The sequence below is a fragment of the Hordeum vulgare genome, chromosome 6H, assembly GCF_904849725.1.
Source record: "Hordeum vulgare subsp. vulgare chromosome 6H, MorexV3_pseudomolecules_assembly, whole genome shotgun sequence".
Taxonomy (NCBI): Eukaryota; Viridiplantae; Streptophyta; class Magnoliopsida; order Poales; family Poaceae; genus Hordeum; species Hordeum vulgare.
In genome coordinates this window covers 458398640-458421859 of record NC_058523.1, presented here as the reverse complement: position 1 = coordinate 458421859, position 23220 = coordinate 458398640, and the positions used below count along the sequence as shown (strand labels likewise).

Below are 23220 nucleotides of genomic sequence, written 5' to 3'. Positions count from 1 at the left end.
TGTGTGATGTTGTATTACCGAGTGGGCCCCGAGATACCTCTCCGTCATACGGAGTGACAAATCCGAGTCTTGATCCATACTAACTCAACTAACACCTTCGGAGATACCTGTAGAGCATCTTTATAGTCACCCAGTTACGTTGCGACGTTTGATACACACAAAGCATTCCTCCGGTGTCAGTGAGTTATATGATCTCATGGTCATAGGAATAAATACTTGACACGCAGAAAACAGTAGCAACAAAATGACACGATCAACATGCTACGTCTATTAGTTTGGGTCTAGTCCATCACGTGATTCTCCCAATGACGTGATCCAGTTATCAATCAACAACACCTTGTTCATAATCAGAAGACACTCACTATCATCGATCAACTGGCTAGCCAACTAGAGGCATGCTAGGGACGGTGTTTTGTCTATGTATCCACACATGCAAATGAGTCTTCATTCAATACAATTATAGCATGGATAATAAACTATTATCTTGATACAGGAATTATAATAATAACTATATATTTATTATTGCCTCTAGGGCATAATTCCAACAGTATCCTTCGAGTAGAACGAGGGATCTATGTTGTATCAATGCCATATCTTTTCCTATCCTAACCCTAGAGGGAGACGATATTGGGGGTGTCGTGCCACTCCTCCCCTTCACCGGTATGTTGTTGCCGCCTTAACGGGGTGGAATTCATAAGATTTGTGATAGCGGGTCTGGAACTAGTAGCCTTGATATGATGGTAATAGGTACATCAGTTTTACCCAGGCAGTGGTTCTCCTAAGAGATAAAACCCTGAGTTATGCTTGTATTGTATTGTATTGATATCGGATGGAGTAAAAAGTACACGTGATCTACCTCGAGACCGTTGTGTGTCGTCTATGAGCCCTAACCCATGATTTATATAGGCAGTGGGGGGTCTAGAGTTCCTACCTAGTCAGTTACGTACAAGGTAGACGTGTCGCAAACGACCTCTAAATGTCTTGGAATATATGTCAAGTCTTTGGAAGCCTTCCTTCTACATGCCATGGGATGCCTTAACGTGGCCCATTGTTCAAACTACATGGGGTCCTTAGCTCGGACCACTTGGCTGGAAGACGACATGGTGAGTGACCCCCGATCGAGGAGTCCGTCACCCCTGCTTCGTTGTTGGCCTATCGGTTTGGGACTATGGAGAGGCCTCGATGTGCCAAATGGAGATGTAGGACATGTTTGGTTACTTGCATTGTTTTTTGCATCTTTCTATGTGTGGCTCAGTTGGACCCGTCTCATGTAAAACAGGCCAAAAACCATCGTTTGCACATAGTTTGGTTGCGTGCATCTAGGATGGTGCATTAGAAATCAATATTGGCCAGATGTTTGGTTGCTTGCATTGCACGGGGCAGACAAACTACACGACATTCGGTTGGGAATGATATAAGCTGTGATCATCACTTCTCGTTAGGGGTGACATTACCACACAAGATTTCAACATAGTTTCGGCCCTAGCTAGGAAACAAATGATAGTTCATCCTAGCTACTAACATATATATATATACACACACACACACACACACAAATTTAAGAGTCAAATGGTTCATTAAGAAAAGTTCATCGATGCAGAACTAGATGGGACTCCACCCTCGTCCTCTTCTTCTTATTTGTTGTCATCTCTTCTTCTGTTACTTCTTCTTCTTCTTCTTCTTCTTCTCTTCTGTTATTGCTTAATTTTTGTTGTTTTTGCTCTTCTTGCTCTAGGGATCCTTGTCTGGCCTCTATTTTCCCACATTGCCTTAGCCCACTCCATCATTTTGTTCTTCCAAGATTCACTTTCAAATGCATCCAAACCATGACCGGAGTTGACAATGTCATCAAGTGTCACCTCTTCCTCCTCCCGCACAAGGTCATCACAACCCCGTTGTAGGATCCAATAATGAAGAATGCACCAAGAAATAACAAGATTAACCCTGGGTGGGGAAAGTGTGGAATGGATTCTCATCTAGGATCTTTAACCTATTCTTAGGTGCTCCAAATGTCCTCTCAATTGTAACTATAAGGCTAGAACAATTCTTGTGAATTCCTAGGGTAGTGCCTACCAGAGAACTCATTCAAATGGTACCTGGTTTTCCTGAAGGATGGAGAACACCAGGTCGACATGCATTGCGAGCATCTCCTAGGTATAACTTGCAATTGGGGCTATTGATGCCATCATGTCGATTCATGATGTCAGTTAGAATGCTAGCATCACGGGCGATCCTTCCTAGCCAGTTAGCACATGTGTGAACTTCACATCGAAGTCAACATCAACAAGAACATTATGTCTTGTGTAGTGCTTTCTACCCATGTACCATGTTGATTGTGCCCTGGACACTCTAGAAGTCAGATGAGTATCATCTATTGTGCTAGTGCAATCCTCAAATGGCATGAAAAGATGGTGTTATGGCTATACCAAAACAATACAAGCATGTCAGAGCATGAACTATACTATCGATGATCACCTTGAAATATGGATACCATCTTAGGCTAGTTCTAATCTTGCTAGGAGTTTGGTCGGTTGCTGACTAGATCATCTCTCCTCTCTGCACCCAACGACATACAACACTTGCGTGAAGTATGTGGAAATGGTCTTCATTGATCTCCTGAATGTGTTGTGGATAACCATGAGCCACTGGTTATGACCTAGAACATGGAGGAACATGGCAACTTTCTCTTCAACACTATTGTGGATGTTATCTTCTAGCAACCCTTTGCTCGTGAAAGTCCGCACAAGCTTGGAGAAAGGTGCTCTTTTCATTTGAAGCATCCACAAAGCCTGTGTGTCGTTGTAGTTGTAGATGTAATTTAGATTCGCTATCCTCTCCTTATCATGGGTTAACATTAGAGAAAATTGATGATAAGCTTGTCACCACAACGAACAACTCTCTTATGGATCAACATGAGTCAGGCCTGAATCAAAGCAATCAGTGTTTCTGCTACTACCACTTCATCCATTTGTCCATAACCTAGGTGACATGGATGGTGCGATGATCAATGGGGAAATCGATCATGCACCTTGCCTAATCGCCTACCAAACAACCTAACATAGGAGTGGGGAGGGAGTTGTTTGTTGTTTACCGACTCTAGATATGAGGATGAGGATGGGGGCGAGCATAAGTGAGACCAGGAAGAGCACATGGAGGACAAGAGAAAAGGTAGAGGCAGCTCGTATTGCTAGAGAGTGACGAGTGAGACGAGGAGGAGCACACGGAGGACCAGAAGAAAGGTAGAAGCAGCTCGTATTGCTTGATAGTAATGTTGCGCCCCTACCGCTGCTACTGCTAGCGCATATCTGAGTTGATGCTACCACTAGTGCTAAGAACAGAGGATGAGCTTATCCTAGGGAAAGAGGTGAACGAGTAAATGTGGGATGAGGCTAGGTTTCGTGCCATCCCGCGTTCGCCGACTTCCTTCTCCTGCCATCTCTGCCCGATTTCCCCTTGCACCGGCGCGTGTGCGGGGCCCCTCTTTTGCACCCGACTCAACCTGGCTCGTTGAAAACCGTAGATTTGAGCGTTCCCATCGAGCGGGTTCTGAATTGCTTTAAAGTTCATACCCAAGCGAGCCAGGCATCCGTGTTTGCAACCAAACACGTCTTTTGTGGCCCAACTTGGCCTGGTTGGGGGTAATGCACTCAACCAAACATGTTTGTAGTTTCTCTCATTTTGGTACTTTTGGGTTGACCATCATTGTCCGGCGCCTCGACCCTTGTGGTGATGGTGAGGATGGCGTAAGATAAAGTCATATCCGATGGCGCGTCATTGATGGTGGTGACAGTGGCTGCCGGGGGGATAATTCTTCCTTAAGCATTCCCATCTCGATGATGTTGTCTGTCAGCACCGATGGTTCCGGCCATCCGTTTTGGGTGGTAAGCCTAGGGTCACATGGTTTGTAAATGCATGGGCAACTTCCCTTCCCAGGTGGGTCTTCCCACCTCATCTTCATCACATTAGTACGCCCTCTAGTGTTGCCGTAAGGCTTGCGAGGTTTAATAGCGGTTGGGCTCTTGGATCCACGGCTCTTCCGGTTGCGACGACTTTCTTCTCTAGGTCGATGGTTCAGTAGAACCGTGACTTTTATGACTTACCATCCATGATCAACAAAGTTAAGCTGACTCCGGCGTTGGAGCTGTTTGCGGAGGCGCACCATCGGCCGTGTGAGAGGAAGAAGAAGGTCCTCCCCCCGGGGACTTCAATGTATTTTTTTTCCAGGGCTTTTTGTACTACTCGTTTGGACAACAAATCTTGAGCGCTTTTTTCCAAGAAAAAAGAAGAGGCAATGATATTGTGTTGGCATTCTGCTTCAGAATTCAGAAGTGCACTTTCAGTTGCAGGCTCCAACATTTGAATTTTCAAATGCTCCTCTTCTACTTTTGTCAAGACATGCAAACCACTACCCACCGTTGACTTCCACCTGCCCACAGCAAGCCAAGAATGTGATCTGCCTACTCGACAAGATATTAGAAACAAGATATCATTTTCATACATAGGAACAGAGCTCTGAACCCACCTACAAGACAGACAGAATCTCTTGAAGGTGCCTGGTCTGTTGCATGCAACGCTTCATAATGCTATCCCTCAACAACAACAAACAACAGCAGCAAAAACACCCCATGATGCTATGTTTCTAGTCGATTAGAATTGCAGGAAGTACGTATACAGTGTAATCAGATCTCACACTCGATGGTTATCTAGCTACATTTATTCGAAGCCTCGATCTTAATTTCCACAGATTTTTCACATTAGCATACGTACGCGGGACCAGCAACCGCAAACCAGCATCCCTCGGGACCGCCAAAAGTATCTCTCGTAGGGAACTCAACCCTCGAATCAAACTAAGCTCGCCCTTCTACTGAAACACATTTACCTTCTGTGCTGGCCGACGGCAAGATCCACGGCGCCGCGCCGCATGCCGTGGGAGGACAGCCGATGATCGTACCCGCCCTTGATGTTCAGGTCCAGCAGGAGCAGGTCCTCGTCCGTGGCGCATTTCACGTCCTCGCCGTCCTGGACTCCATGGTAGAGCTGGAAGCCCAGGTTGCCGGCTCTGAGGCTGTCCTCGGACAAGGCCTTGGCCAGCTCTCCATCGTTCTGCTGGCACGCCTGCGTCGCGTCGTCCATGAACCCCGAGAGTGCTAGGTTGAAGTCGGTGAGCTGCGACCTGGTCGTCTCTAGGTTTGCGTCTCCGCCTGCTTCGTATGAGAGGTTCTTCTGGGCCTTCTCCAGGATCGTTTGCAGGTATTTCCCTTGCGCCTCGATGCGCATTTGCAACTTCTTCTGAACCTGCATGTGCAGTGTAATGTATGAGAACACTCATGGGTTGAACAAAAATAGTGTTGTTGGAGGCAAGGATTGCAGGGATGCAGCTCATGACGATGATGCTTTGGAAATATTTTTACCTCGAGCTGTTCGTGCAGCTTCCTTTGGACTTCGATTTGATATCTTAGCGCGTCCGCGAGCGGCGTTTCTCTGTTCCATGCAAAAGTGTTAGATAAAATTCACTATAAGAAGTATTCAGAGGCACCGCTTCAGAGAACATTTGTGCGAAAATGCTACCTACCAGACCTAATCGATTTCAAAAAAGTTAAGTCTAATCAGCAATCAGTTCGGGGAAATTTCATATGCTACTTGCTCCATCGAGTGAAATTCATAAACCACTTCAGTGCACATAGACCGATACTGATGCGGCATTTTGTGTCACGCATCTGTTTGTAAGTTGCTTTCTGAAGTACAACTTTCGGTGATGTCAGTAGTATAAAATTTCGTTCATAAGTACAACTTATTAATTAACACACCTGATCTGCAAACATGCATGCATAAGGCCGTCTATATGCCTAAATAGTCATCAACAGATTAATGTCCCTATCCCGTGACCTCACCTTCCAAATCATTGACAGTCCATCACAATCAAGTAAGCAATTTTGTGTGTGCATAGATCATAGTATTAATATGTAAGAGTATGGTACGATAAATCGCCGCATATATTTCCTATTCTGTGTCAACTAAAAGATGCTGCTAGTTCTTCCGTCCTGGTCATCATGTTTAAACTAGGAACTAGACATGAACAAGCGCATTATTGGGAAAGGTCGGCTCACCCCATGTTGCTGTTCCCAGCGGACGGAGCGTTTGGAGGCACCGCAGAGGAGAAACTGATGCCCTGCGCGGCGAAGGCTGTTGCAAAAAGCAATCGGGGGCATGTGAGATTTTGAACATGGAAAAGGCTGGAAACGAAAAAAAACAAAATGCATCAACATTGAATGCTTTGTCATGTTGTTTCTTTTATTTTTAAAAGTTGTCATGTTCCCTGATCTAAGCACTGCTTTTAGCAGGTACATGCATGCATGCGTACCTCCTCTGTTGGTTTCGAAGCCTGTGTCTTTCTTGCTCTGCTTTCCCATCCTGTATTTCTGAAGTTTTGACGTGGTCGAGAGTTAGGAATTAGCAATCAGTAGAAATAGCAACTATTTATGCATAACTAGTGTTCTCTAGGGAAATATATGTATAACTAGTTTGTAATGAAGTTGAGTAGAAACCTGAAGATGGCTCTTTAGGTGGTACAAGGTGAGCCCTTTCATGCCCATCAGTCTCAGCACCGACTTGGGCGTCGCCTCTGTCGACAGTAAAGTCAAATGGGAAACCAAGTCAAATCAGGAGCCTTGGTGACAACTACTAGCATATGCTGATGCACATGGATGGATCAGAACAGAAAACGATCAGAATTGGGACCACAGATCGAGTGATCAACTCCGTCTCAAGAAAAGAAGAAGATCGAGTGATCAACAGATGATCGTGATCATAACGCGCGGATCTTTTTGAAGACTCCGAGCATGCTACAATCATGTCAGAGTGTTGTGACCTCCGATGATCCTTCACTCTCTATAGTCTATACCATGCCGTACTTAATAAAAGTTAAAACCCCGAATTCCTGCGCGCACACATGCTTGCATGCATGCATGCTCGGCCCCTTTGGCCTTTACAGGCTACAGCGGCCGGGTGGGGGCGGGCAAATGCTCCGACAAGCCGCCGGGCATGAACATGAGCACGTGAGGTGGGCCATGAGAGCTGGAGCAGGCCGGCTTTGTGGCGGCGGCGGCGGCGGCGGCAAAGCACTTGCGCGCATGTATGCATGGGGTGGAGAAGCTGGGCAGGAGCGGAGGAGGTGGTAGTGGTACTCACTGTCGGGCCCGCCGAGCTTGGTGACGGCCTCGACGAAGCGCTCGTGCAGGTCGGGCGTCCAGCGCAGCCGGGGCTTGGGGTCCCGCGACAGCACCACCCCGGCGCCCACGCCGTACCCCGCCCGCTCCATCCCCTCGAACATGATGATCTCCAGCGAGCTCTCGCTTCCGTCCGGTGACGCGCGCTCCTCGCCTCCTAGTTAGCGAAGCAAGCTAGCTAGCTAGCTTCCTCTCGTTGCCGATCAAGTGGCGGCGTGTCTCCCGACGCAGCAATGGGGTGCGTGCCGCAGCTAGCTCTGGCTAGAGCGCGAGCGCGAGCGCGCGGCCGGCCGGCTGGCGGGCACGGTGCGGCGCGAATCTGGTGCCGTGTGGAGTTGGCGTGGGAATTCGGCCAAGCCCGAGGAGGATTCGTGATGGGAATGCGTGCTGCTAGCTATCTATATGGCTGGACGTGGGCGTAGATAGAGACGCGGGGAGGAGGTGCGGTGCGGCGATGTATGGACAGGTGGGAGGGGAGAGGGATGGGCGCCGAGGCGGGCGGGCGAGAGAGCATGAACCGAACCGGAGGCCGGGCATCGCATCGCATGCCGCAGCATCGTGTGCTCGGTCGATCATGCGTGCGGTGCGGGCGCGGCGCTTGGAATCTCGGGGAGCCTTGCGCCGGGGTGCAAGACAAAACAAAGAGCTGGACAAAGGGCCGACCGAGCGCCAACCGGGCCGCTCCGCGTGGAGGGCCGCGCGCCGGCGGCGCGCGTACGGCCGGCCGATCGGGCCCGGGAAGGGCGCGCGCGGCCCCGACACGAGCGGTCGCGCCATGTGTGCATGTGCATGTGCGCCGCTGCCGCCGGGTCCCGTCCCGGTCGCGCTACTGCGTACGTACGTACGTAGCTGGCGAGGCTGGCTGTCGTTCCGACCGATCATGACGCGGCTTTGTTGTTTTTTGGCTAAAGACGATCATTGCTCACTTGCTAGATTTTGGGTGAAGGTCGCTGGTGATTGGGTGTCGCCTCGCCGGTCAGTGATCACGACAACACACATCGGTCGCTCCATCGGTTCACCGCCGAGACCAAGGAAGACGGATGGATCAAATTACCGCATATCCTAAACACAAACTGGGTCGCCCGACGGTCGATCTTGTTTTGCTCTCCTCGGTCGAGGAAATTAACAGCCCTTGTTTGTCAAGTAGCTAGCGCACGTCAGACGGTACGGTATTGGAATTCATATGGTTTTCATCTATGAAATGTCTCGTCGGAGAGCCAGCTGCGAACAGCGCCTCCAGGGAATATTCCGGCGGCGGCGAGTAGACAGGCGGTGGAGGAGCGGGGGGCGAGAGAGACGCGGGGAGATGTCGTCGATGATGTCGCCTGGGCCCTCGCTCTGAGGAAAAATATTTGCGCCAACTCGGTTCAGACCGCCGCCCCACACTCGCTTTGCTTTTGCGCTTGTTCTTTTCTGGCTCCGTTTCCGTCCGGCCTCGACAGCGAAGAGATGAGGTACGTCGACGTATGAACCGGACGGTACTACGTGACACAACAGTGTGTATGTGTGCGTGTCAAAAAAGCAACCAATCTTCAATGCGGGCACGACGCGACATTGTTATTCTCTACCAAAGCAACAATGAATAATGCAAAGTGATTATATTGATTGTCCGCTTCTTTTTTTGAATGAGGTTTCTTGGGTAATGCGGACATAGCCTTACGATTCTTCATAAGTTTGTTGAGCTGTGATTCAAATGAGACTTAATGCAAAACACCCGGTGTAGGAACCGGTCCTCCATAGACCAGGGGAGGTGGTGGTGCCATCCCCTTCGTCAGGGATGACGGTCAGGTGGTGGGTCCTTGTGGCGTTGCTGGTGGCGGCGGATCTTGGGATCCCGCTCCCGGGGACGTCGCAGGATGTGGTGGTCCGTGCAGGAGAGATGGGTTCTTCAAACAGATCTGGGTAAAAGCTTGCTTTCGGCTACTGCCAAAGCCGGCGATGACGGCGTTGTCTACGTCGTTCCCTTCCTGAAGGCATCGCCGAGGAGAAGTTCAGGGCCACTCTTTGCTACCTCCGGGGGAAACCCTAGATCAGTAGATCGGATGACGGCGACGCTCTGGTGTCGTTTCCCTCTTGGGGGCGTCATTCATGGAGGTACACACGGGCTCGAGGGATCATTGGTCGGCATCTACGGTGGAGCGGCGTTCCTTGTGACACATCGACGTCGTGGGGTCTCGGCGGCGAGGCACAGCAAAGTCTTGGCGACAGATGCGTGATGATGAGCGCGCGTAGGGAGGAGGCGTTGTCTGGCGCTGTGGGGGGCATCGACGGCAGACCTTGCAAGGTCGATGCGTCAGTAACTCTTCTGAAGATGGATTGATGGTAAGCGGCGACGACGACTTATGAGGGTGCGTTGGACCGGTTTGTGCCTCTGACCCGATATGTGGCTCGATCGGGGCCTCCGGCTTTAGATGTTAGGCTAGGTGAGAGGTCTGGGTATGTGGCTCACACTTTCTGCACCCCTTCATCATTAGATAGGAGTAGCGACAAATATTGTCAAGAGGGCGGCTTCAGATATTGATGTATTGCTTTGTAAGATCTTTGTGAATAATTAATAAAATGGCTGCATGCATCTTCCAGATGCAGAGGCCGGAGGTCATCCTCCTTTTCTAAAAAAAAATAGACCAGGGGAGGTGAAACTGAGGCATAGGTTCCAGTCCCATTATTGTCGAGAGGGGAAGAAGGTTGCATACCTTTAGCCGCTTCCTTGGAGGATGGCCTTCGAATCCGTGTTGGCAGATTTAACCACCAACACCGGTCGGAAGAACTTTTAATCCCCTCAAGCAACTCTTTAAACATGGTCTTGACTTCGTTCGTCAAGGACGTCCTGAGGTTGGCCATAGCCGCATTCAAGTTGTCCCTTGTGATCGAAGTCAAGGCCACGACCTCGGGTGGTCCATGGACACCCTCCTCAGCGTCATCCATACTCTTCGGGTGGTGAAACCCTTAATAAAGAGACGTGGATCTGATACCAATTGAAAGGATCGATATGGTTGACTAGAGGGGGGGAATAGGCAACTACCAATTTTTAGCTTTTCTTAACAAGTTAGGGTCAGCAACATAAAGGTTCTTTAAAATAATAACTAGGTGAGCAACCTATATGATGCTACGTACTATGACCACTAAAGCAAGTAAGAAATATTCTACAACAATAGCATACACAATGTAAAGATAAGAGATAACCACAAGTGGAACCGATGAAGACGAGGATGTGTTACTGAAGTTCCTTCCCTTTGACAGGAATTACGTCTCCGTTGGAGCGGTGTGGAGACACAATGCTCCCCAATAAGCCACTGGGGCCACCGTATTATCCTCACGCCCTCACACAATGCAAGGTGTCATGATTCCCCTTGAATATAGCAACCGAACCTTTACAAACAAGGTTGGGGCTATCTCCACACATAGCTTGGAGGCTCCCAACAAGACCACGGAGCTTCACCACAATGAAATGTGGCTCCGAGGTGACCTCAACTGTCTAGGATGCTCAAACACCCAAGAGTAACAAGATCCGCAAGGGATTGGTGGGGGAATCAATTTTCTCTTGGTGAAAGTATAGATCTTGGCCTTCTCAACCAATCCCTAGGAAATCAACAAGTTTGATTGGCTAGGGAGAGAGATCGGGCACATATGAGCTTAGGGAGCAACAATGGAGTCTTGGAGGGTCAAAGGTAGGGTTTGAGAGGTAGGTGAACCCTTTATATAGTAGGGGGACAAGTCCAACCGTTATCCCAACTGTCAGCACGCCCCTGACGGTACTACCGCTTGGGAACAGCGGTTCTACCGTTGTCCCTAGCGATACTATCGCCAGGACTGAGCGGTACTACCGCTGGCACAAAGGCAATGTAGTAGAAATACTACTACCGAGCCTACCACCGTTGGAGAAATGTTCGCAAAAAGTCCGACGAAGTACAACCGCTCAAAGAGGGAGGTACTACCATCCCCAAGCGGTACTACCGCTCGATTGGAATGGTATTACCGCTCACCTGGAGAGGTACTACCGCTAGACCCTTTGCAAATGCTGCGAAAGACCGAGCGGGTGCTCCATTGCCGCAAAGAGAAGGTGGGGGGAGGAAAATGTGCGCGTGTGTGAGTTGATTCCACCCAAACCTTTCCGACGCGGACCCCCTCTTAGTAGTACGGCTTTCCTACTACTCAACACTACCAAAGAGAACCGTAGGAAACACCATGGTCCAACAACACCGAGGGGCGACGAATCATCTTGTGCCCTATGATGTATAATCTGAAATGCTCAATGCACACGATTAGTCCGTAGAGGTGTTGTCATCAATCATCAAAACTATTCAAAACAAAATATGCCCTAACGGTGGTGCTTTAGGTCCGCCTCATGCGCACCCGGGATCAACTTCCCGGTCGGTCACCCATCCTAGAGCTACGGGAGTTCTGTTTGAATGGGCTTCCGAAAAAGAAGGAATTCCTTATTGATATGAGTAGTCTATCATCCCTAATAAGCCAGGCTATCAGGTACACCACCACTCAGAGGAACCGACGTCCTCGTCAGGCCACACGAGCGTTCCCTCTTGGTACAAACGTCTGTGCATCCAGTCCAGTACGCAATGGGCTCCCGAAAAAGAAGGAATTCCTTATTGATATGATTAGTCTATCATCCCTAACAAGCCAGGCTATCACAATTCATTCTTTGGAGCTATTTTTGTAATACCTCTTTTCTAATGAATGAGTTTGTAACCTCTTGTGTCAGCATTAAAGAAATAGACAATGTAAAGCGTGCATGCTATCCATAGTGCCTTTTAATCTTTTTGGCTTGGATTTATTGTCCATTTGATTGTAAGCTTGTGACATTTGAATCGCTCTGTCTTCGTGTATCATCTTCAATAATCTCATAACGGAAAAATATCAGATGATACGGAGGTTAGGTGCTCCCGTGATATGTGCTCCATGAGCGGTCGAATCTAAGATGCAAGGGTTCACATGCCTAGCTTGTGGATTTGTGCATAAATACAGTTTATCGAAGGAATATTTTTCATAAAGTTGCAGGGACTCTCCGCTCACAAGTCGTGATTGTTGGATCTCATATCCAACGGCTCGTGGGAGCTCTTATCGCGGGAGCACCTTAGCTCTCGTAACACGTGATACTCACACATAACCCGGGGCAGTAGGTGTAAATAAAATGTATAGAAGCAGCTAGGGCCGAGCAATGAACCAACCTGTGGTTCGATGGATCGATGGACAGTGACATCCTCAGTCCATGAGGGTTCAAGTTCTGATGCTCGTATTATTTTTGAATTTATTTTAGGATTTCCGGTGATGCGTAATGGAAGGAGACATTTTCGTTAACGACGAGACGCCTATGATGACTTCATAAATCTCAAAATGATATACTGGCTTAGTCTTTCGGTAATGCTCATACGGATAGACCGTGTATGTGTTCGTACGGATGAACGTAGGTGCATTTATATGAATGCTTGCGTTTCTACTGTGTTTAAACAAAAAAGCTAGGATGGGGTAAAAAAAGGATAATGGTATAAAATGCTTCCGGCGTTTGGTCAGCATAAGATTCCCGGTGGAGCATATGGATTTGAGGAGCCCACGTCTGGTTTTGTCTTTGTTCTGATTCCCTTCCCGCTTTACATGCTCCTTGAAGTAAACTTCTCCAGAGAATCGCATCGCATACTTAGGTTTCGGTTTTGGAACTAGAATCGTATGCTTAAAGGCAGACCGGCCGGCAAACAGTCATCATCTGTTCCGATGGAGCTCGTAACGCCCACCGTTAAGCACCTACTTCCACCATATTCCCTGCAATCGAGCACGCATACAGTCCATCAGCTACTACTATAATACTAGCAACAGACATCAGCTAGTAGCACCAAATTTTCGGTGGTATGGTCCATGAGCAGATTAGCAGCATGCATGGAGTTCAAAAGAAAAAAGAGAGCATCATTCCATGTTAGTTTTGTAGCTCTTGTTGGGACCAAGATCCGTCACGAACAAACACCAAAATATTTTCTCGTTGAGCCGAATCAAAACCTCCCTCCGTCCGGCCGGCATGTCTGGCGCATGCAGTGCAGTGCATGCAGATGGAGGCTCTGGCGAAGAGGGTGGTCGTCGTCGTGGTGGCCGTGGCCAAGGGCCAGCCGCCCACTCCACATGACATGAGCGTATGCTGCGTGGTCCGTGGCACGACTTGTTTAAAAGGTCACATGGCGGAGGAGGAGGGGGAGGGGGAGGGGGATCCGAGGGGTCTGGTTGTTGGGTGGCGGTGCAGCAGCAGGTCAGAGGGTGAGCTGTGCGGCCGCGGGAACCGGCGGAGAGGAAGGAAGGGGACACGGAATCTCTCGTGCTCTCCACCGCCGCCTGGCTCGCCGGTCACCTGCCGGTACGGCCGTCGTGGCGAACCGGCGAGGCCAGCCGAGCCGGACGGTGTGCGGTGCGCAACGCGACAAAGAAGAGCTGTTCCTTGCATGTGTGTGTGTGTGTGTCTTGACGAATCACGGTCATCTTCTCCTCCCGGCTGCTCTCCACCACCACTCTCTATGATTAATGTTGTTTCTCTCTAAAGCAAGGTTACAAAACTTGTTTTATATTCGAATTAACCAATGGCAAAATGTCTGTTGTAGCTGTCGGAAGAAAAAGAAAATAGACTGAAATCTAACAGTAGACTAACTTGCCATAGCAAAATGCCGGTGATCGTGAGTTCGATTCCGCAATGGATTCAGAACTGCGGTGGAATGACAAAACAACGAAACATACTTCCTCGGTCACGAAGGGGGGGAGTACTTGTGCTGCGGTTTGGCCGCAAAGATGAAGAGAAATCGGATCTGTGGCCTTCCGAAAGCCAGAAAGAATAAGATTCAGAGGCTGAAATTAAGGAGTTTCTTGACCATGGAGTTTATTTTCCCCAGAAATTAACTAGGGATCATAAAGTTGCTGACTGTTTGACAAATTATAGCCGCTTAGGTCCGATCTTTGTCTCTCATCATGGAATAGAACTCCCTTTCCCGGCAAAAAAGAAAGAAAATACAAGATTCAGCACAGAAAATGAACATACTTCCTCGGTCACGAAGGGGGGAAGATGAAGAGAAATCGGATCTGTAGCCTTCTGAAAGGTAGAAAGAATAAGATTCAGGTTCAGTTTCCAGACCAAGATTTGGCACAGGAGAGATGCTCCTTCAGGGTTTCAGGCCATCTGCTCAGCAAAAGCTGAATAACGTTTCTCGGATACAGCTGTAGAACGTGACTAGCTAGGCACAAGTGCGAATTCGAAAAATAAATGCACACAAAGTAGCAATCACAGCCAACAAAAGACGCAAGCGTTTGTTAACGAGGTTCGGCAATGTGCCTACGTCCCCGGGAGCCGAATTGCGGCGGCTCCATCCGTATATTTCCTTATCCACAGTAAAGTCAGTACATCAGCAGTATATACCCAGGTATTTAGCCTATTTTCTGTACACACACAGCTGCCCATAGGACCATGAGTTCAAGAGATTGTTGGCATTGTTCGTCTTATCGTATGGGCAAAGCTGCTGCTGAACATGCCGGAGTGTGAAGCCATGAGTTCAAGAGAACGCATTGTTCGTCTTATCGGATATGGGCGAAGCTGCTGCTGAACATGCCGGAGTGTGAAGCCTTTGGTGCAGGCTTGGCTACCTCAGGAGTGCCAAACACGTTCCAGAAGCGGAGGGTCTCGTCTGCAGCAGCAGATGCTACCGTGCAACCATCAGGACTCTGCAATTTCACAGCATCACAAGATGATCAGGCAATGGACAAAAAACATGTCGAATGATCAAATGATCAGGCAATGGACCATATCTGTAATAAAAATGGCGAGAAAGATGTACCTGTGCCATGAAAAGAACACGGGAGGTATGGCCAGTGAGTTCAGCCATCTTGACCATGGAAGGGTACTTCCACAATGTGAGCTGGTTCTGCGTGAATCCGTGCGAACTCAGCAGCTCTCTCTCATTCTTGTTCCACAGAAGGGAGCACACCTGTGATCCAGTATCGACAGAGTTCAGGCATGCACCGGTGTGCGTGTTCCAGAACTTGATGCAGCGGTCGCTACCGCCACCACCAGTTGCCAGCAGGTTGCTCTGGAATGGGCACCACGCGAGCGCCTTCACAGCGGCCGTGTGGTCCTCAAGCCGGTGCAGCCACTGGTTGCGGCCTGCAGACGGCATGGAGGATGCCATCGACACGTCCCAAATGTGCAAAAGGTTGTCGTTGCCACCGCTCGCCAGTTGCTGCCCTGAGCCAGACCACTTGAGCCCGCACACCTCCTGGCTGTGCCCCTGGTACATCTGCACGGCATGGTCCCTGATCCTTACGTCGTTGTTCACGATCCTACCGTCCATGCCGCCAGTCGTCAGGACGTTGTTGTTCCATGCCAGCGAACCGACCCTTGACTCATGCACACCTTTCAGTGTTCTCAACTGCATACAAAGAAGAATGTAGTAATTCAGCATATGATCAAGCACGTTAGGACACACAAATAACATTTTCTGATGCTGGACAGTGTATGTATACTAACCAGGCGGTTGGAGCTGGTGTCCCAGAGCTGAATGTCAGACGAGTTGAGTCCAATAGCAAGATGGCGGCCATCAGGAGCCCAGCTGACGCTGGTGATGGGGCCGTTGTCCTCCTCGACTGTCACAAGCTCAGATGTTGATCCACTGGAGGCGTCCCACAAGTACATGGTGTCGCTCAGCGCAATGGACAACACGTTGCTGCTCCCCAGTCCATCAGGTTGAGGTAGTAGTCGTCGACGAGGTCCGGTGCATCCAGAGTCCTCTCGGCAGACTGCAATTGTCAATCGACATCACATCAGCAACCACCACCATATAAACGCTACTACACCTGTAGCTTCTAAGCATTAGTAGAAGCGCAAGCGTGCGCATGCATACCTGGGGAATGTAGCGCCTGTGCTTGGCCGGCTTGGCCTGTAGGTGAGAAGAAACCGTGTCGGCAGCAAACACGTTCTCCGGCTCCGGCGGCTTGTTCCTGAAGGCGAGGATCCGCGTCCGGTTGTTGAGCAGCTTCTCCGCGAGAAGCCTCCGGTAGGCCTCCTTGGACGGGGACGCCGCGATGGCCGCCGCGTTCTCCTTGTCCTTCTTGGTCTCCGTGAGCAGGTAGTGCGCCATGTCCATGTCCATCGCTGACCGGTCCGGGATGAACCTGTCTCCCTGCAGAGACACACACACAGAGAGAAGAGGAAGAACGCCATGTTAGGCATTCCATCGAACAGCTCGTGCGCACACGGAATCTGCGAGCCGGAGCAAGCAACTTACGTAGCACTTGGCCGACGGGTTGCGCGAGGTGGTGCTGAGCGGTGGCATGTAGGGGCGGGAGCCGGCCTCCTGGAGCGGCGGGCGCTGCACGGCGGCGGCGCTGCTCTTGCTGGAGGAGATCGAGTGGGAGCCTGCGTCCATGGTTAGAAGAAACAAGAAACAAACAAACAAACAAACAGCAGAAAATCGCAACAGGAAGAACAATCAAATCAGCACGCCGACGAGAAACGGGGATCTTTCGAGAGCTAGAACGAGAGGCGGCGGCGGCGAGCACGAGAGGGGGGGGAGGGAGGGAGGAGAAAGCCACGGATTGCTCGGTGACTTGTGAGGTGTAGGGATTTGACTGCGAGCTGTATTTGTAGGGAATCGGCGGCGGGGGCGGACGCAACGGCTAGTCCCCACGGGACAGAGATTAGAGCCGTTGCTGCCCACGGTATACCGTATTAGGGTTGGTGCTTGGGCTCTATGGGCCTTCCTCCTTCCTGCGCGGCCCGATTTTTTGAGCGGCCCAAGATTTAGGGTTTCTAAAAATAGCTTTCGTCACTTCAAAATTAGAAACTAGCTAAAACTTAGTGGTCAAGTTTTAGATATTTTTAGTGTTTTCTAAAAAAAAAAAGTAGCTAAATCTTAGTAGTCAAGGTTTTATTGTTTACCGAAAAAAATGGCTAGGTTAATTTGGTATCAATTAAATATATCATAGTATTCCGCCACGACGTCTGTGGTTGCAAATCATATGATGGTACGAAGAAAGTTTACACACTTTTAGTGCATTGATGATTCTCATCTACCCTCCGTTTTTTTTGGGGTGTGTGTGTGTGGGGGGGGGGGGGGGGGGGGGGGGGATAGAAACCATTTGCTCGCCGAGTACAGCAGCCAGAACTTCGGTTGCCTTTTTCTTTAGGACGAAGGCTCAAGGAAAGCCTGACTTTCTAAACAAACTGTCATAAAACTTCGGTGACTTTTTTTCAGAACTTCGGCGACATGTCCCAACCAGCATGCCCATGACTAACTCGTGCCTAACTGCACATGCATTGGCATCCAGTCCAAAATCCAGAAACAGGAAATTGCTTTTCTTCACAAGAATATTCTCGCGCTACGGTACAAGCAGTAGTGGGTACAAGGACAGCATCCAGAATCACTACAGCCCTTTTGCTTTGTTTCTACCTGAACTTCGTTACAAGCTTTTCAAGCATCGGATCCGAAACGAGTCTCATGTCGACGCAGCGAGTTCAGCGACTGGAGAGTCCACCAACCGTACCGATGGTACCACGCCTTAGGCCTTGTTCGGTTGCACTGGGTTTGAGGGGGGTTAAATTGTATTGTAAGGTATTACATCGCCTATAAGTCAAATTCCTTCCCAATCCCCTTCAAACCTCTCCAATCCCCTTGGCGAAGGGATTAAACGAACAAGCCCTTAGGGGGTGCTCACGGAAGAATCCGTTGACGACCTAGCATAGCACATGAAATCTCTTCCTTCAGGTCAATCAGTATTACCGAAGGGAAAAAGAATTATACAATCTGCATCGACTGGCGGGCAATCCATCCCATGACTGACCATGAACAGACCGCTCAGTTCTCACGGGTACAAAGCCACTCAAAACATGGAGGTTGAGCTCCTGCTCCCTCCATCTTGGCTCCTGATTAGTCGAAAAGATAGGATAACAATGTCGTTACCAGACAGCCAGGGTAGTTCCTTTGTCTTGTTGTGTACTCCGTTAGATGACTTTGAGAGCGGCTGTATGATTCAGTGATACGCACTTCTGCAGAAGAAATTCAGACAAAACATGTGTGTTTAGTTCCAGCAGATGTGAACTTCAATTCCTAGTACAGGTATTATATGGAACAGAACAAGGGCTTCCAGAAATGTGATAATCCGCCAGCGATGAGCCTAATGTATGAAGAACGTTTCTCGATAAAAAAATATGTATGGTGTACAAGCACAGGCATGCACTTGAAATTGTATGTCTCCTCAGATGCAGGATGATGCTCAGCTTTAAATTCTCCAATCTTTCAAGTAGTCGTACAGTTTTTTCTCCTAGCGAAGTGTACCGGTACATGCATAAAATACGGAGGAATGGAGAAGGCATGACTTGCATTTCCCAACTTCCGGCTGGAATGAGTAACAGCAAAGATGCCAAGTTCAAAGAGTGTGAGTTTCCCATCTTTAAGGTCTTCTCTTCTTAATGATGAAGATATGATAGCCCTTAGCTTTGACGGTTTGACCTCCCTTGCACTGTTCAGACGACACAATTAGGAGATGATTGCGAATTGACGTGTTCTGTTATATACTCATAAGTTTTACATGAAGACCAAATTGTTGCTTTCATGCCTTCACTCCTTCACATGCCAGTTACATTTTGCTTCCTAGTTCTGAAACAGTCTTCTCTAGTCCCTACATATTATTGGCATAGCACCCCAGCTCGTTCTCAAGGATGCTTTTGACCTATTAGTTTCTGAGCAACATTTCCTTTATTTGATCTGTCAAAAGGAATTAATCTTGGTAATGCTCTCTTCACATCTCTTCTCTTCAAGCTTTCAGTGCTACTGTCAAGACACACGTCACCCCTACTTTTAAAGAATTAAAAATATTTTATCCTTGAAAAATGGGATCACGATGTTCTGCCTTTTGTTCAGACAACTTACTTTTAGCTTTATAAGTTGAAACACCTTCAACAACTTCTGATTTCTTGCACTTTTTGAGAAAATTACGGCAACACAAGGGATATTTTGGTCACTGCCCATGATTTTATACTAGTCTCTCCTTATTAACTGGTAAGGTTAAGGTAGTTGAAGCACAAGCTACCAAGATTAATATTTATAGTACGATACCAATAAAGACACATTGGAGTTTGTTGGGTCTCAGGGAAGCAAAGAGGCTTCATGTCTCATCCAGTGTGCTAATACAGCTTCTCCTCATCGAAAAATGAGGCAACTAGATGCCTAGCATAAACTCCCACGTCTTTGCTTTCTTCCGAACAACCAACACGACCAAGGCGAGCTGCAGCCTTCTCTATCTAACAAACAGATTGTCTGTTTCATTCAAGTTGAGTAGCCCTTCTCCTAAATATGTGTGCTTGAACCAATGATTTTCTCTATTTTAGATCCAAGCTAGTTCAGTTGATCACTTCTAACATGCTACTGTGTCATCTGTTCATCAGCTTTGTCTCTTCCATTTGGTTCCTTTTCCCAAAAAATTGTACTGCTTTAAGATACATCTTTGAGGCTCCTTGGATCCTAACTTTTGTTGTTTCAGATATTGAGTGAAGGCAACAGAGGCCAAAATGATTGCTGAGGGAGGTTATTTTGATGGTTCCAGAGATGCTATTCTCGTGGCAGGATCATTGATTCACAATTCCCTGGACTCTATTTGTGACAATACAGAGATTGAGCAAGGAAATTTTCACAGTCCCTCCTTTTTCATAGATGATATATGCAATCCAACGAATCTTACCTCTGAGCCTGCACGGACAATCAACCATATCCAACACCGGGCTGAATTTGACATGGATCAGGATCTTCACGGCCACATGATACAAGAGACCCAGGTAGAAACTTCAAATTGGGTACCTGCAATGTTCAGTACCCAAAATCATATCATCAGCCAACAGTCAATTCAACAACAAATGGATGACTATGATGCTGCATCATATCCAGATGGTGATCACACAGCTGCACCTGATCTCCTAAATCTTCTACAGATCCCAAGGTACAGTATGACTACTGCATTCCCTTCGACGGAACATATCTTTGGTGATCCAGGGCAGAATGCTGGCAACCAATTGGACATCAACAATGAGATTCTGGGAAGAGCAATTCATGACAGTGGGATGATGCTCGGTGATTCAACTCTACCATTACAATATAATGGTAATCAATCTCACCTGTTCAAGGATCTCTATCATTCACTTCCACAAAGTTTTGGGCTGTTCTCCAGTGATGATGAGAGAGATCGGACGATGGGGGTAGTAGGGGCTGCAGGAAATATTCTCCAAGAGATAGACGGAAGGCAGTTTGGTAGTCCAAAACTGGGAAGAAGTAAGAAAGGTGGCTTTGGCAAGGCAAAAGCTAACTTTGCAACTGAAAAAGAGAGGAGGGAGCAGATAAATGTGAAATATGGGGCTTTAAGATCACTGCTCCCAAGCCCTACGAAGGTTTGTTCAACACATCTTCTCTAATAAAGATTTTAAATGATTCTTCGTTCTCACAGTTACAGATAAATCATTTAAACGGGAAATAATCACATGAATTTCTACAAAATTCACTAACTTTATTGGTTTCCAGATGTGGCACCATTTCAGTATGAAGCCAACAGTGTTTTCTAAGAGTATAGAAAGAACTACTACCACTGGCATCTTAGGAGGTCAAAACAAATCTGAACTTTTTATTTAAAAAACATTATGTTCTCATCACCAGCAAGCTTTTACAAAGTTCCCTAGCTAAAATAGTCCACCTAATATAAGTTCCACATTAGATGACATAAGTTATGTTGGGGAAGTGTATACTGGACCTTTCTGTAGGTGATTACTGGAGTTCTGGGTGAATTTAGTTGATAAATTGATGTGCATAGATCATTAGTATCCAAAGACAACAAATTCGAATGTGATTCTTTAGTTTATGCAGCATAAATACATTTCCATGCTAAAATTTTAGGATCTGACACTTTTTGCTTAACTGAAGATAAGACAGTTGCGAAGCAGAAAAATAATCTTCTATACATGAGATGGGATTTGATTTAACATATCCAGCATTAGAGTTGATATCTGTCATTACCTTATTACCAACCGTACAGATCCTTAAGAGGTATCTTCAGGCTATTTAAGGCAAATAAGAAAAACAGAATAATGAGAAAATCTTTTCAAATTGTGTGCACTTCTTGTATTTCTCATGAATGTGATGTTATGGGTCAATATTTTTCTTTAGAATGATCGAGCCTCTATAGTTGGAGATGCCATTGAATACATCAATGAGCTCAACAGAACATTGAAGGAACTGACGAGCTTGGTGGAAGGCGATACCAAACATAGGATGAAGAGACTTAAGTTGGATGACGCAGCACTTGACTATGGAGAAAGTTCATCGCTGCAGCAAGTGAAGGACGATCAAGACAATCAGCTGAATGGAGCTATAAGGAGCTCATGGATACAGAGGAGGTCCAAGGAATGCCATGTTGATGTCCGCATAGTTGGTAATGAGATCAACATCAAGTTCGCTGAAAAGAAGAAGACTAATTCTTTGCTTTGTGCTGCAAAGGTTATAGATGAGTTTCGTCTTGAACTCATCCATGTTGTTGGGGGGGTCATTGGAGATCAACGTATATTCATGTTCAACACAAAGGTAACAATCAGATTTCTTTATTCAAAGCAACATCTTGATCCTCTTCCCCGTTTCTACTGCATTAACACACATTGGTGGTACCATTCCGCTTGACATCTCTTGCTACTGTGCAGATATCTGAGGGCTCCTCGATCTATGCCAATGCGTTGGCTTCGAAGCTCCTCCGAGCTATGGAGATGGAGCACCTCGCTGTCGATATCTTCAGTTAGCTTGGACACCATGACGGAGACTCACTCGTGCACCGCAATGGCTCATTATGTTAGCATCTACCATTACCAAAGTGTGAGCTTACTAGAAGTAACTAGGCGACCTAGAAAAAGACTATTTTCTGTGAGTGCTGCTGAATTTTATTTTACTTCTCATCACGAACTGTCAATCACACCCGCTGTAATGATCTGATGCTTCTGGTTTAGCATTTTCTGGCACTATCACCCACTTCTATATTCATTTCTACCCCCTTAGATTGTAAAGCAGAAAGAATTCACAAATTAACTTGCATATGTCTTGGGTTGCAACACTTGCTTCAAAATTGAATACAAGAGGGGAGATGGGACTGGTGCTTTAGATCCTTACCCTTGACCTTGAGCCCGTCATCTGAATGCGGGCCATTCTTCATCGCTTCGCTCGCCCGATCCCATGGAGCCACCGCCGCACGCGTATCGGCGAGATCTGGACGAAACGCATCGAGCAATCTGATCGTGAGTAATGAAATTGACGAAGGAGAGGGTGGCATTAGTATTACCAGCAGAACTGATTCGGGCTGCCTGCGTCTGTACCGGCGAGATCGGCGGCGCTGCGGGGGTGGGAGAAATTGGGCCCGCGGATTGGGGTGGTTGAGCATGGTTTCGGTCAGGATCTGACTTCAGAAGAGGAAGAAGGTGCCAGGACTGAACCTGCTACTGTCGAATTCTTCAGTTAAATGTCTCTTCGGATAAAACGTTTCGCTACTGTTTCCCCAACTTCGCCCGCAGGTCCGGTCCGAGGTTGCGAAGCCAGAGCGAACATCATAGACAAAGTAGTCCAACACGTAAAAATAGATAAACACGAGGAAGTAGGGTAGAGACTATCTTTACTAATGATTGATCTTCGTTATAATGATTGCTCCTTATCTCTTTATATAGGGGTAGGGGGTCAAGGGATAAGTACCTACTTAACACAAAATATGAAAACGGGAGGGCTAGGCTGTGTGCACACGTCCGCCGTCATCCACGGGATGGGTTCGGTTTCCCAACACTCCCCTTTAGGAAATTATCCGTATATCCATGTTTCAAAACTTTAGAAAACTCAGTGAAAAAAATATGAAGAAAGAACGCATAGTATACGGGATGGGTCCGTCGTCGTCCATGGGATGGGTCCGGTATCCCAACACTCCCCTTTGAGAAATTATCCGTATATCCATG

General features: G+C 47.7%; 3 protein-coding genes and 1 long non-coding RNA gene across 6 annotated transcripts; 1 reads left to right on the top strand and 3 right to left on the bottom strand.

Moving 5' to 3' along the window:
* Positions 1 to 4609: 4609 nt before the first annotated feature.
* LOC123402457 (myb family transcription factor PHL11-like) lies at positions 4610 to 7821 on the bottom strand. Its single transcript, XM_045096383.1, has 6 exons — positions 7189 to 7821; positions 6546 to 6622; positions 6362 to 6419; positions 6108 to 6183; positions 5412 to 5481; positions 4610 to 5295 (listed from the first exon to the last, which is right to left on the bottom strand). The coding sequence occupies exons 1-6, from the start codon at positions 7328 to 7330 to the stop codon at positions 4876 to 4878; spliced, it is 843 nt and encodes a 280-aa protein (XP_044952318.1). The 5' UTR covers positions 7331 to 7821; the 3' UTR covers positions 4610 to 4875.
* Positions 7822 to 14515: 6694 nt separating this feature from the next.
* Positions 14516 to 16721, bottom strand: LOC123402456 (cell division cycle 20.2, cofactor of APC complex-like). Its single transcript, XM_045096382.1, is given in 6 exon segments — positions 14516 to 14927; positions 15041 to 15631; positions 15730 to 15929; positions 15932 to 15998; positions 16103 to 16381; positions 16487 to 16721. Coding segments are annotated over 6 exon segments (1425 nt in total). The 5' UTR covers positions 16628 to 16721; the 3' UTR covers positions 14516 to 14780.
* An 811-nt stretch (positions 16722 to 17532) lies between these two features.
* LOC123404157 lies at positions 17533 to 22837 on the bottom strand. Of its 3 annotated transcripts, XR_006611672.1 has the most exons (5): positions 22563 to 22837; positions 22394 to 22489; positions 20162 to 20254; positions 19938 to 20053; positions 17533 to 18246 (listed from the first exon to the last, which is right to left on the bottom strand). It is a non-coding gene; the product is annotated as an uncharacterized LOC123404157 (long non-coding RNA). The 3 variants fall into 3 exon arrangements; XR_006611674.1 differs by lacking the exon at positions 20162 to 20254 and having other exon boundaries at positions 22597 to 22823; XR_006611673.1 differs by lacking the exon at positions 20162 to 20254 and having other exon boundaries at positions 22563 to 22815.
* Positions 18661 to 22383, top strand: LOC123404156 (transcription factor EAT1-like). The gene is made up of 3 exons (XM_045098074.1): positions 18661 to 20637; positions 21407 to 21820; positions 21934 to 22383. The coding sequence occupies exons 1-3, from the start codon at positions 19768 to 19770 to the stop codon at positions 22027 to 22029; spliced, it is 1380 nt and encodes a 459-aa protein (XP_044954009.1). The 5' UTR covers positions 18661 to 19767; the 3' UTR covers positions 22030 to 22383.
* Positions 22838 to 23220: the final 383 nt, after the last annotated feature.